The sequence below is a fragment of the Notolepis coatsorum genome (assembly GCF_963971535.1).
Source record: "Notolepis coatsorum genome assembly, chromosome: 12".
In the NCBI taxonomy this organism is placed as follows: domain Eukaryota; kingdom Metazoa; phylum Chordata; class Actinopteri; order Aulopiformes; family Paralepididae; genus Notolepis; species Notolepis coatsorum.
The window spans coordinates 107,852,935-107,865,656 of NC_140176.1; the positions used below are offsets into that span (position 1 = coordinate 107,852,935).

At 42.7% G+C, this 12,722-nt stretch overlaps 1 protein-coding gene across 1 annotated transcript in view; it reads left to right on the forward strand.

The window, feature by feature from the left end:
- Positions 1-8,299: 8,299 nt before the first annotated feature.
- The window catches only part of LOC311238328 (DNA-directed RNA polymerases I, II, and III subunit RPABC1-like), a gene marked incomplete at both ends in the record, with an annotated part of 39,026 nt that continues 34,603 nt past the window's right edge, over positions 8,300-12,722 (forward strand). The window contains one exon of the mRNA XM_084326359.1: positions 8,300-8,356. Within this exon, the coding sequence (XP_084182485.1) occupies positions 8,300-8,356 (57 nt within the window). The remainder of the gene's footprint in view (positions 8,357-12,722) is intronic.

A 12,722-nucleotide genomic window follows, 5' to 3' on the forward strand; every position in this document is an offset into this window, starting at 1 on the left:
GATTAAAATATTTAATCTGATTAATCGCATGATTGTCCATAGTTAACTCGCGATTAATCGTAAATTAATCGCATTTAAAAAAAAATATAAAATCTATCTTAGACGGATCTTTTTCAAGTTCCAAGTTGTAATACTCTTACATGAGAGTCAACAAATGCTTGCTTTATGCAGCCATTTAACACAAAAGGATGACCATCATGCATTGCAAATTTGCATAAATTTCAAAACAGAGTGATGCACAAAATAACTTAAAAGAAAATAATAATTTAAAACAATGAATAATAGGGGAAAGAAAACGTTAGGAACTTGTTACATTCACCCACACAAGGGCTGAGTAATCACCCCCCCCCCTCTCTCTCTCTCACAAACACACTCTCCCAACTCTCTTTCTCTCTTGCCCCTTCCTCATCTCTCTCACCCCCCCCTCTCTCTCTATCTCTCTCTCACACACACACACACACACACACACACACACACACACACACACACACACACACACACACACACACACACACACACACACACACACACACACACACACACACACACTTTGAGTCAGAAACAAACATAGTATCAATGAGAGTATCAATAATACTTTTATATTATTATTATATTATTATTATTATTATTATTATTATTATTATTATTATTATTATTATTATTATTATTATTATTATTATTATTATATTATAATAAGTTTATCGTGAGTTAAAAAAAATTGTGGCGTTAATATAATTGTGCGTTAACGCGTTAACACTGTGTTAACTTTGACAGCCTTAGAAAAAACACATACTAATGATTATGAACATGTGCGGAGACGTCATTTTCTTTATCTGTATCTGTATCTGTATCTGTATCTGTATCTGTATCTGTATCTGTATCTCTATCTGTATCTGTATCTGTATTCAGATAGGAGACCAGAAGTGCGTATAGTTTACACCGCAAGGTTTTCTTTTCTTTTCTTTTTGCAAAAAGTATTGTACAATACAAGATGGGAACAGATGTAATCAAATGAACACCCACCCAACCCCCTCCAATGTACAGTGTCTTCCCCTTCGGATGAATATATTTTTTTATGATGTTCTCTTTTTCTTACACAGTACTGTATATTTGTATGTCTTGTATGTCACAAATGCCTTGATGAATTGAAAATGGAGGACCCTGATGTAAACAAGATGAAAGTCTTTTTCTGGTCTTCATCCTCTTAGCAGTTGTTAGTATTGAGCCGTACTGTATTGTAGGCTACCCATTTTTTATAAAGTTTTCAATCAATCAATCAATCAATAAATCAATCAATCAATCAATCAATCAATCAATCAATCAATCAATCAATCAATCAGACAGGGGTGTAAAGTACTTGAGTAATTGTACATTTCACAGGGATGTTCAAAACACCTAAATAGAACCTTCCATGTTGAGGAAGATATAATTCCCTGGTAAACTATGGAGTTATTCAACAAAATGTAATTCCACTGGATGTTTTTTTTTTATATTTCAAATGTATGCACACACAAAGGTAACCTGCACCCTTTACTCCTCCGTCAACTGGCCGTCCCTGCACACCCGTCGCAACATGCACCGTCTCCCCCTTACCTATGTCACCTGTTGCAAATGACATCTGCCACTTACAACACTCTGCTCAACACAATCTCCTAAAGATTCCGAAAACATAAACTGCACTTGGTCAAAGGTCATCCAGGGCTGCTGCTGCCAGGGACTGGAACAACCTACAGAAATCTCTCAAACTGGTCACCTTTATGCCTAAATCAACATTCAACACTCTCTGATGAACATTCTCACTGATCCCTGCAACTGTTTCTCAACCCAGTAACATCCCCAACCCCCCATCTGTCATGGTGCCCCTCTCACTGCTATAATGCTTGTTGTATATATTATAATAACATATATTGTACGTCGGAAATGCTTAATCCTGAATTATTTTTCAGAAACCCCCCCCCCCCCCTTTCAAGAGGCGTTGTCTCTTGCCAGGCCATCATTGTACTAGACCAGGGGTCTCAAACTCGCGGCCCGCGGGCCAATTGCGGCCCGCGGGATGATATTTTGCGGCCCCCTACTGGACATCAAAGTGTAGTGTTAATGCGGCCCGCGCACTACTGTTTGCCGAGTCGTTGCGCGAGAGTAGGACGTTTTATTTATTTTGTCACTTGTAGGCTACCATAGCGCAGGCTCATGACAGCAATGTTATGTTAGTGACTTGGTTGAAACGTGATTCCGGAGTGATATCAAGCAAAGTGGAAGCAAATGCATCCTCGCTATCTCCTCTGACTGCGAGCAGTGCTCTGCATGTCCCGCAGCACTGCCACTGTCTGCCTGTGTACGAGTCTGGTCCAATCACATACGCGTCCCGTCAGCGTTTTCCCCCCTCACCCACAGTCTGCGAATCAGAGGCAGAGTAGGGGAGTAGGGCGGGTCTTCACGGACTGCATGCCGTCTCTAGTTTCAGTTCAAGTCGGAGCAGAGTTGAAAGCGCATCTACAGTAAACTCGCTCCCAGTTTTATCTCTGTGAGATAAATGTAGCTATTAGCCTATTTTCGCCAGCAGGCAGCCAGCAGAAAAATGGCATTTTCAAAGATGGTCAGTAAAAGAAAAGTCGACTGCAATTCAAAGGTGAATGGACGGGAAAATATGCGTTCAGCCTGACAGTCCCAGCCAGGGGCGTAGCTGGAGATCCATGATAGAATCAATTTGTGGGCCCCCAATCTATAAAAAAAATGTGGGTCCCCCAATCTTTAAAAAAATGTGGGGCCCCCAATCTATAAAAAAATGTGGGGCATTTATTTATTGATGAAAACGCATAATATGGTTTTTACCTATTTTTTTTATAAACAGCTTTGTGATAGAATTAAAAAAATGCACAGTGCATTTCCATAGCTGTGGATGAGTCCACTGACACCACTGAGAAGCCTGAAGAACCGTTCATGTTCTGAAGAACTGTTCATGTTCTGACATTTTATTGCTAAAGATTGAGAAGATTGGATCAGTTGTACTTTTTTTTGAATGCTTGAAACCCTTTTTTTGTGGAATATTTGATGCGGCCCAGCCTCACCCAGACTCTACCTCCAGCGGCCCCCAGGTAAATTGAGTTTGAGACCCCTGTACTAGACGGACTAAGCGTCTGTCTACCACCACAGAGACAGTGGGATCGTATCCAGCTGTGGTGCTTCCGGGTTGGCCGACGGTCCATACTAACACAATTGGCAGTGTTAGCGGGTGGGAAACCCGGCGAGGGTGGGTCCTGGTCGTTGTAAACAGCGACTCCTACAGTTCGGTCAGGGCGCCTGCACAGCAAGGGAAGGATCTAGGAGAGGTAGTGTGACCTTCCACACGTTACACTCTCCCAGTGAGAGTCCGCGCTGCCAGGTGAAAAGAAGCGGTGGGCTGGCTGCACATGTGTCGGAGGAAGTATGTGATAGTCTCCGCCCTCCCAGACCGACGGTAGGGGGTAGAGTGCGCACCGACCAGGAAGGGGATTGGGAATTGGCATAACGACTAACATTGGGATGGGAGAAAAACGGAAAAAGAAAGGAGGAAAAAGATAATTTTTTTTTTTTTTATAATAATAATGTATGATGGTGACTTAACACTGCCCCAGAAATAAAGGGCAGGTTCCCCTGAGTCAGAAAAGGTATAACACTTGATACTGACTCAAAGAATAAGCTCAGAATTGGCATAAATATAACACTATGTCCAGGCAAACCTTTATCTATGTAGGCTTTAGAGGGTTTTAATGATGAGTTGTAGCCTAAATTTAACTCAAGGACTAACTAACAAACTAAACAAAACAAAATGTATTAACAAAATGTTAGCCTGTGGCGTCTTCGAGCGAGGAACTGGTGATCGCTGCTCTATTGCACGTGTCAAGGGTTCACAAGTGGAGAACAATGAGGAGAAATCTTTTTTATTTGACAGATCATTGTACATAGAGACCTGCGCTGCACTGGACTCTTTGACACGAGACAACATGCTCCATCGCTGGTTCTCACGCAAGCTATTGTCACAGGTTGATGGGCCACTTCCTGTGTTTCTATTGCCTTGTGATCAGAGACTCTGTGAGGCCTGTGAGGCCCGAGGGCACGTGATCAGAGCCTCTTGCCCCTCTCCTGCCCTTCTCCTGCCCCTCTCCTGCCCCTCTGCTGCCCCTCTGCTGCCCCTCTCTTGCCCCTCTCCTGCCCCTCTGCTGCCCCTCTCCTGCCCCTCTCCTGCCCCTCTCCTGCCCCTCTCCTGCCCCTCTCCTGCCCCTCTCTTGCCCCTCTGCTGCCCCTCTCCTGCCCCTCTCCTGCCCCTCTCCTCTCTTGCCCCTCTGCTGCCCCTCTCCTGCCCCTCTCCTGCCCCTCTCCTGCCCCTCTCCTGCCCCTCTGCTGCCCCTCTGCTGCCCCTCTCCTGCCCCTCTGCTGCCCCTCTCCTGCCCCTCTCCTGCCCCTCTCCTGCCCCTCTGCTGCCCCTCTCCTGCCCCTCTCCTGCCCCTCTCCTGCCCCTCTGATGCCCCTCTGCTGCCCCTCTCCTGCCCCTCTCCTGCCCCTCTGCTGCCCCTCTCCTGCCCCTCTCCTGCCCCTCTCCTGCCCCTCTCCTGCCCCTCTGCTGCCCCTCTGCTGCCCCTCTCTGATGCCCCTCTCCTGCCCCTCTCCTGCCCCTCTGCTGCCCCTCTCCTGCCCCTCTGCTGCCCCTCTCCTGCCCCTCTCCTGCCCCTCTGCTGCCCCTCTGCTGCCCCTCTGCTGCCCCTCTCCTGCCCCTCTGCTGCCCCTCTGATGCCCCTCTGCTGCCCCTCTGCTGCCCCTCTCCTGCCCCTCTGCTGCCCCTCTGCTGCCCCTCTCCTGCCCCTCTCCTGCCCCTCTGCTGCCCCTCTGCTGCCCCTCTGATGCCCCTCTGCTGCCCCTCTGCTGCCCCTCTGCTGCCCCTCTGCTGCCCCTCTCCTGCCCCTCTCCTGCCCCTCTGCTGCCCCTCTGCTGCCCCTCTGATGCCCCTCTGCTGCCCCTCTGCTGCCCCTCTCTGCTGCCCCTCTGCTGCCCCTCTCCTGCCCCTCTCTTGCCCCTCTGCTGCCCCTCTGCTGCCCCTCTGCTGCCCCTCTCCTGCCCCTCTGCTGCCCCTCTCCTGCCCCTCTGCTGCCCCTCTGCTGCCCCTCTGCTGCCCCTCTCCTGCCCCTCTCCTGCCCCTCTGCTGCCCCTCTGCTGCCTGTAACGGAGTGTACCGCAGTCTATCCACAGTCACGAGTTACAGTAAGTGAAGTGGCTGTGGACGTTAAGCGGTACTGCAAGTAAACTCACTCCCCAGAGGCATCCAGACCCAGTAGCAAGAAGTGAATTCACCTCTTGGTACAGTGGTCTGCAATGTCGCCCGCGGTGCAGAGAGACCGGGGTTCAACTCCCACTCAGGGCGATCCCTTAACAGGGGTCGAATCGAAATAAACACAACGCAGTAAGATCACACCGGCTACATCTGCATTATGCTTGTCGTCCAGGGCTTGCGCTTCCGCCGTTAGTGGTCCCGTGGGGGCCGTCAAGATCGTCGTCTTCAGTCCCGCACCGTGCATGCAGCATAACATGCGCTCTTCCCAGAGCTCATAGTCCTCGGCTCTTCTGTTGAATGAGGGCCATTTGCTCTTAACTTTTGTCGCCATCCTCTTGTTGATGGTAGGCGTAGCTTTAGCTCTTGTTGGCCTAGCGTCTAGCCACGCGGTGCTCCCGGTGCTAACCTAGCCTATACTTTAGCTAAACTTGCTACCCTTTATTATTTCGCCCCTGGGCCCATAACCTGTTAACAGAGTCTGCTATGGGGCGACAATAATATGTTCATGAGGCATGGTTTCTATCTTTAGCCATTAAACGGCGTGGTTTATTTCACATTGGTCCACAGCAGTACATGAGACATCCTTCTCTTATGAGAGCGAAGGTGGAAGAGACAGAGGGGGAGTCGGCATCTCCTTATATACCTTCTACCTGGCGGCAGCATTAACAGCCCCGCCTATAGCGCCCTCCAGTGGAAACAGTTATACATAGTTAGACAGTTACTCAGTTACTTGCAATCATATATAACCTCTAACTTTAACAGAGTCGTTTGACAAGCCGTGACCATGTCCGGTTGTAAACGGTCCTGAACGGTCATGTGTGGCATAGATATATATAAACACTAGATGGCGCAAGGCGGAGTCTCCCGCGTAGTTCACCGGCGGCCATCTTGCTTGAGTGGACTACTGCTTTAAGGTGATGATCTGCACAAACAAAAATACTCTTAACTCAACAGATTTACAAACGGTTTGGTTTATTACAAACGTTATTAACGTGGCTATGATTGTTGCTTGGAAGAATTTGTATAAAAAAATATATATTTTCATATGAAAGTCCATTATAAGTATGCAGTATGATAATCTACATCTCTGACGTTTTTAACAAACCAAACGGTTGAAAGTTTAGCAAGCTATGGTTATTTCAATAGTACATGCACTATAGACATTCATGTTATGAGTGGGCGTGCTACCCTGTAGAAAGATGGCCGCCACGTTGGCCAGCAGCGCGGGTGAGTCATCTAGTCTTTATATATATCTATGGTGTGGGGTGCTAAGCGATTGTTGTAGAGCGACAGCTGATCGCATTGCCAGGCGACGTCGCTCTCCCACTGTGTGCTTTGGACTTAAGGTACGCTAAAAACTAGAGGCAACGCAAGTAAACAGTAACGTTATATGGTTGTGTGTTTGGTTGATTTGAAAGGGTAGTTAGCTAATAATGAACCCAGTGGTTTTATTGTAAGGAGGGATGTCCTACAGTTTAAACAGCAGAGGTGGGCTGTCACGGCCAGCATGCAAAGCCTTCTCTTTATCAGAAATGTATATTTTTTATAATAGGAAAATATATTTTCCATTAATGTTAAATGGCCATATTGTCACGATGAGGTAGGTGAGTTCCAGTAGTGGTTGGCAAGTAATGAGACGAAGAATGTATACTCTTCAATAGTGGTCAAATTTAATGGTACAATACACTAAGAGTAATTATACAGGTACAGACATCGGGCGACAAGAGAGAGAGAGAATAATAAAGTTAATCTAAATGGGGTCCAGAGACCGGAACCGCCGCGTTACCTCCGAACAGTTAGTGAAGACCTGACAAAGTGAAAACAGAGAGACAAGAGTTAAATAGAGCCACATTCCAAGCATACCAACCGTACCCCAGTGACAGCCAATCAGGAGACCCAGACAATAAGTGACAGGGGAGATAAGTGACAAGGAAGCCAAGTGACAGGTGTCAGAATGGTGGGCGGTTCTCAGACGGCTGTCAGAGAACCAGAGCGTAACACTATATAGTGTATTTCAATATAAGTTTAATTGATTAATGATATATTCAAAGGAATGCAGGTTTATAGCTATATCAAACAAAGGTCTGTCCCATTGCATACCATTAAAACAGATATGTAACAAATAAGAAATACAAATTCCACAGAAGGCATTAAATAATTATTATTTTCAATCATTTCACAATAATTGCATAATTGTGTTTGAATATCTGAGTAATTAAAGTAATTATACATTTGTCCAAAATAGCTGGTTCAGATATGGTTAATCCAGCTGCCCTGTGATCAGATGAATCCATATTATTTATTTTTCCGACATCAAATGCGTAATTTCTTATCGTACAAATATTGTCATATTTATTTTAATTATGATTAAGTAATTAATTCCAAGGAGGCCTGTAGCGTTGACATGAAGGAATCACTATGAGAACACAGACTGTCAAGTTAATAAAATGTTCAATTAGTCAATCAATCATAAGTGTGCTCCTCAGCACTCTCAAATCTGCTCTCAGCCACGATCAAATCTGATCTCAGGAAAATTTGGGGAATCGTGCTACCAGCCCTAATATGTCTTAAATGGGCAGAAATCTGCCTAAGAAGAAATGTTTGGTCGTAAATCCGTTCGGGAATGAGACCCAGTGAACCGTCTTATTTGTCATAATAGAACATTCTAGAACATTTGTGATGTCACAGTATGATGTCATAATAGAAAATTCTAGACAATTTGTGATGGCACAGTATGATGTCATAATAGAAATGTCTAGAACATTTGTGATGTCACAGTATGATGTCATAATCAAACATTCTAGAACATTTGTGTTCTATATATATTCAACAATTCTCTCTCAGAACATCTCATTGTGCATCTTGAAACAGTACTGAACAGATAGACTAAGCCTGCAGTTCTCAACCAACGTGCCTTGCCTACCGGTTTGCTGTGGAAAGAGCCGGCAAGTTGATTTCAATCAACGTTATTATACAATGGATACAATGGATCCAATGGATGACGAGGAAGAAACCTATACACTGTGGAAAATCCGCAAAACTATAATGCAGGTAAACATTTATTTTTATTTTTATTTTTTTAATCCTCTCTTTCTCAGATTTTTCTGTTTTCTCCCTGTCCCAATTTAGTCGTGCCAATTCCCCCCCCCCCCCCCCCCCCATCTGGTTGTTGTGCGCATGTTCTCCTACTGGTCGGTACAAGGGAACCCTGAAGTCATCCGCACCCTTCCTCCGACACGTGCGGCGACAGCCAGTGACTCTTTTTTCACCTGGCAGCGAGGACTCTCATTGGTGAAGTGTAACGCGTGGGAAGTCACGCTGCCTTCATCAATTCCTTCCTTCGCTGAGCAGGCGCCCAGACCTGACGTGTAGGCGTCGCTCTCCACAACGCCAGATTACCACCCCATCAACTTCCCTCCGCTAACTCAGCCAAACGAGTTAGTATGACGATCAGCCCAAGCCTCAAGCAATGCTGACTCCGGGAGTCGAGACCGCAGCCTCTTGCATTGGTGACGAAAGATAATACACTTCTAAAACAATATGCATGATGTCATTATGGATGTTTGGCACCTCAGAATTGGAGTCAGTCCCCGCCCGGGCTGCCATGGCACCACTGCTCTTACAGTTAGGGTCAAAAGTGGTTGTAATGGAAGTCTATGGTCTTGTAGGTTAACAGTCCCAATTTACCATTTTGTTCAATCCAACAAAGTTAATGTGCTTCTAGAATATTGAATTATAAGTCTTCACCTTGTTTTTCCTCTTCATGATGATCTCCAATTGTTCGGTACACACTATCAATATTGCCACCTCCAAACAGTTTGCACGAATATACTCATTATTGGCAGTCAATGAGTTGTGCTGCTGTCATAGCAGTGGTCATACTAGGCTATCGTAGATCTCTGAGAACATCTTCAAGCCAATCGGTGGTAGTGAATATAGCTTACTATATTACTAAGCAGGGCCGCCTGGGAGAAATGCGAGGCCCTGTGCAAGATTTACACAGACACACACAACAGATGAGGAAGTGGACAGATCCGACCAGCATTGCTGGCTCCTCACAATGCAAACGCGAAAATGTACATTACAGATGAACTGCAGAGAACATTTCCAATTTATCATCCCGGTCGAGACCAATTTAGAAGCGGAGTGCAACGCGTGCAAAGCTTGACCATATGTTTATGTGTCTAATAAAGGTGCTGGCAATCTCAAAGCTCACATGGACACAGCAAAACATTACAAACAAAGCAGTGCGAGGCGAGAGTTTGATGGCAAAGTTGACCGAATTGATTGAAGAATGCAGCTATACAGAGAGAGAAAGAAAATAATTGAAAACTATTTTGATGCCTCAAAATTATGTTTTGGTTTGATAAGATGCTTATGATACAATCATTCTAAGGATTATTTGTGTAATAAATTAGTTTAGTACACTAATTGCAACAAATCTGAAACTGCATAGTGCACTTCTAAATTAGTATCTTTGTGAGGTTACTGTTTTATAATTTACATTACATTGAAAAGATAAAGATATATTTTTTAAAGCTGGATTTTCTAATACAGAAGAGGTATTATTTAGAACATTACATCATATTTTTCTTGTTATTTATTTTGTCCAGTAAGACTTGAAAATATATATTATTTTGTCATAGGTTGATTTAGTTATTTTCTTGAGATTTGTCAGATAGATTACTTTAGGCATAATACAGCATGTTGAGTAACTCTGGTTATAGAGAGATATTATTTTGTTATATAAAATAATATAAACAATAATTTTATATCGATACAGAGGAGGTATACTTTAAATATATTATAATGATAAGGCATCTTTGAGTAAACTTTGATTAAGTATCTTGAGGCTGAAGGCAGTGTCCTCTTTAAAAAAAATCACAATATGGTCACCCTTGAAGTCGCATTATAATTCACTTACTAAAATAATGACGAGTCAGCCTCCTAAAAAGACAAAAGTTAGTGACACGACTCACACCGCCGCCGCCAACCCAGCCAAAGTACGGACTATGCTCTGTATCGTCAATCAATGGTCAAATAAATATTTGATTACGGAATATAATATGCCTTTTTGTATTATTTCTCTGTGTATCAGCAAAATGTATATATTTTTATGTTAGACATTAAGGGAAATTAAGATTCTCAGATTTTTTACAAACCGCCGCTTATCAACTAACCGGTTAATCGTCAGGTGACGTATGTTGCTCAGTAGTTGCTGATGTCTGCTCAGGAGGTTTGAGTGTTTGCTCAGACCAAAAAATAATTAGAGGGAACATTGTTTATGACCCTGTGTGGGTGTGTGTGTGTGTGTGTGTGTGTGTGTGTGTGTGTGTGTGTGTGTGTGTGTGTGTGTGTGTGTGTGTGTGTGTGTGTGTGTGGGAATATTTTTAAGAAAAATACAATGTGTCTATAAAGTGTAGAATGTCACAATCTTTAGACACTTCTCCTTAACATTTATTTTTTATGGATTATAATTAGGGATGCTCGATATTGGCTTTTTTACCGATACCGATATTCCGATAGTCTCGGAGGTGAGGGGCTGATTACAACCACCCCAAGGTGTTGTAGTAATTAGGTTTCGGTGAAGCGTTTTATTTAAAATAGATTGCATTACCGTGTTATGTATTATTGTTCACATTAATTATTACAGTTAAAGATATGAATAGCTATAAAAGTTATATGTGATAGCTTAAAGAGCTGTGCTGAAAATATAATGTTCAGAAAATGTGTGTCTGTGTGGGTCTGTGTGTGTGTGGGGGTGTGAATTGGCCCCCTTAGGTGTTAAAAAAAACCATGGTGGTGAGAAGTTTAGCAGTTTAGGGGGAGGGAAGGCATGCATACAGCCCTGTAGAGTTGCAGCAGAAATCTGACATATTTTACAGACATCATTAAAATACATATGGTTTATATTTTTGTAACATGTACATCTACAAGTATTGTATTGTAGAACCATATACACAGCATATTTTTTGTTCACACAATGGAACGGGTCGCTGTAACATAATCTGACCATTGCCTAACTAACCTTACAGTCAGGCATTTATCCTAATAAACTAACCTGCACTGTAACACGCAACACTTTGATGAATATTGTTACTCAGGTGATAGAGTTGTACCCTCCCTGATCACCTATCGTACAGAACTTGTAAGTCACTTTGGATAAAAGCGTCAGATAAATGACTAAATGTAAATGTAAATGATGTCCAAGGGGTGGGGTGGCTGTATGCTGACAGTTAGGGACAAGGTGCAGACCATGCAATAGAGATAGCTGTAGTTATTATTTCTTAATACACATAATAATAATAATAATAATAATAATAATAATAATAATAATAATAATAATAATAATAATAATAATAATAATAATACGTGTAAAACGAATACATTGTATTAAGATATATTAGAGTCTTTTGACAAGGTTAAGAGGATACAGATCAGAGAAAGATTTTAGTCTTGTTTACATCAGAGTCCCCTCACTTTCAATTCATCAGGACATATATGACATACATGACATACAGATAGACAGTACTGCTACATCCATACATTTATGACATACCAGATTGCAAATACAGCACTGTTTGTGATACAAAACTAAAGAAAAAGAGTCCAGAAAATATAAGGTTCAGAAAATATGTCTGTGTGTGTGTCTGTGTGTATGTATGTGTCTCTCCAAGCTGTTTTAACTGTTTCAATATGGTATTTCATATGTCTTAAATTAATAGATTAAGACTTATTTTTGGATATAGATCACTCACCCTTCAAAACACTCAGTATGCTAAAGTTAACTAGCTATCCATGACTGACCCTAGACTGTTTCAATGGTACACCTGTATTTATAAAGCATTTATATGTCAACTACCGTTTTTTACCACGGTTCAAACCTCACCATCACATCAAACCCAATTTATATGTCACAGTATCCAGAAAATAGCACAGAGTTTGGGGAAAAGGCCTTCATGTTCGCTGCTAGCTAGGCCTGTAAAGGATTTCAAAAAAAATAAAACTTTGAATAGCATATATCTGATTTTAAAGTTCCAAATTAAGGGCATTTTAAAGAATGAGACCATTCAATATAGTTTGCTCCACCTCAAATGTAACCCCAGGGCCCACTTTGCCTTTTGTATGTCTCAGTATGTGTATTCTATATGATTGTTTTGCTGTCATTTGGGGCCAGGTCTAGCTAAAAAAGGGATCTATTATCTCAAATGAATACATGGTAAAATAAAATCTATACTGTATATGTATAGCATCTTTCATGCATGAACATAATCCTATTGAATTCTGAATTATTTGTTTAATGGTTGAGTGTCAATGATACACATAAATTATAAACATATCAAATCATGAAACAGGTCGATACATGTAAAATAGACGTTTACACAATGATAAAAAAAGGGTAAAAACAATGTGTTTC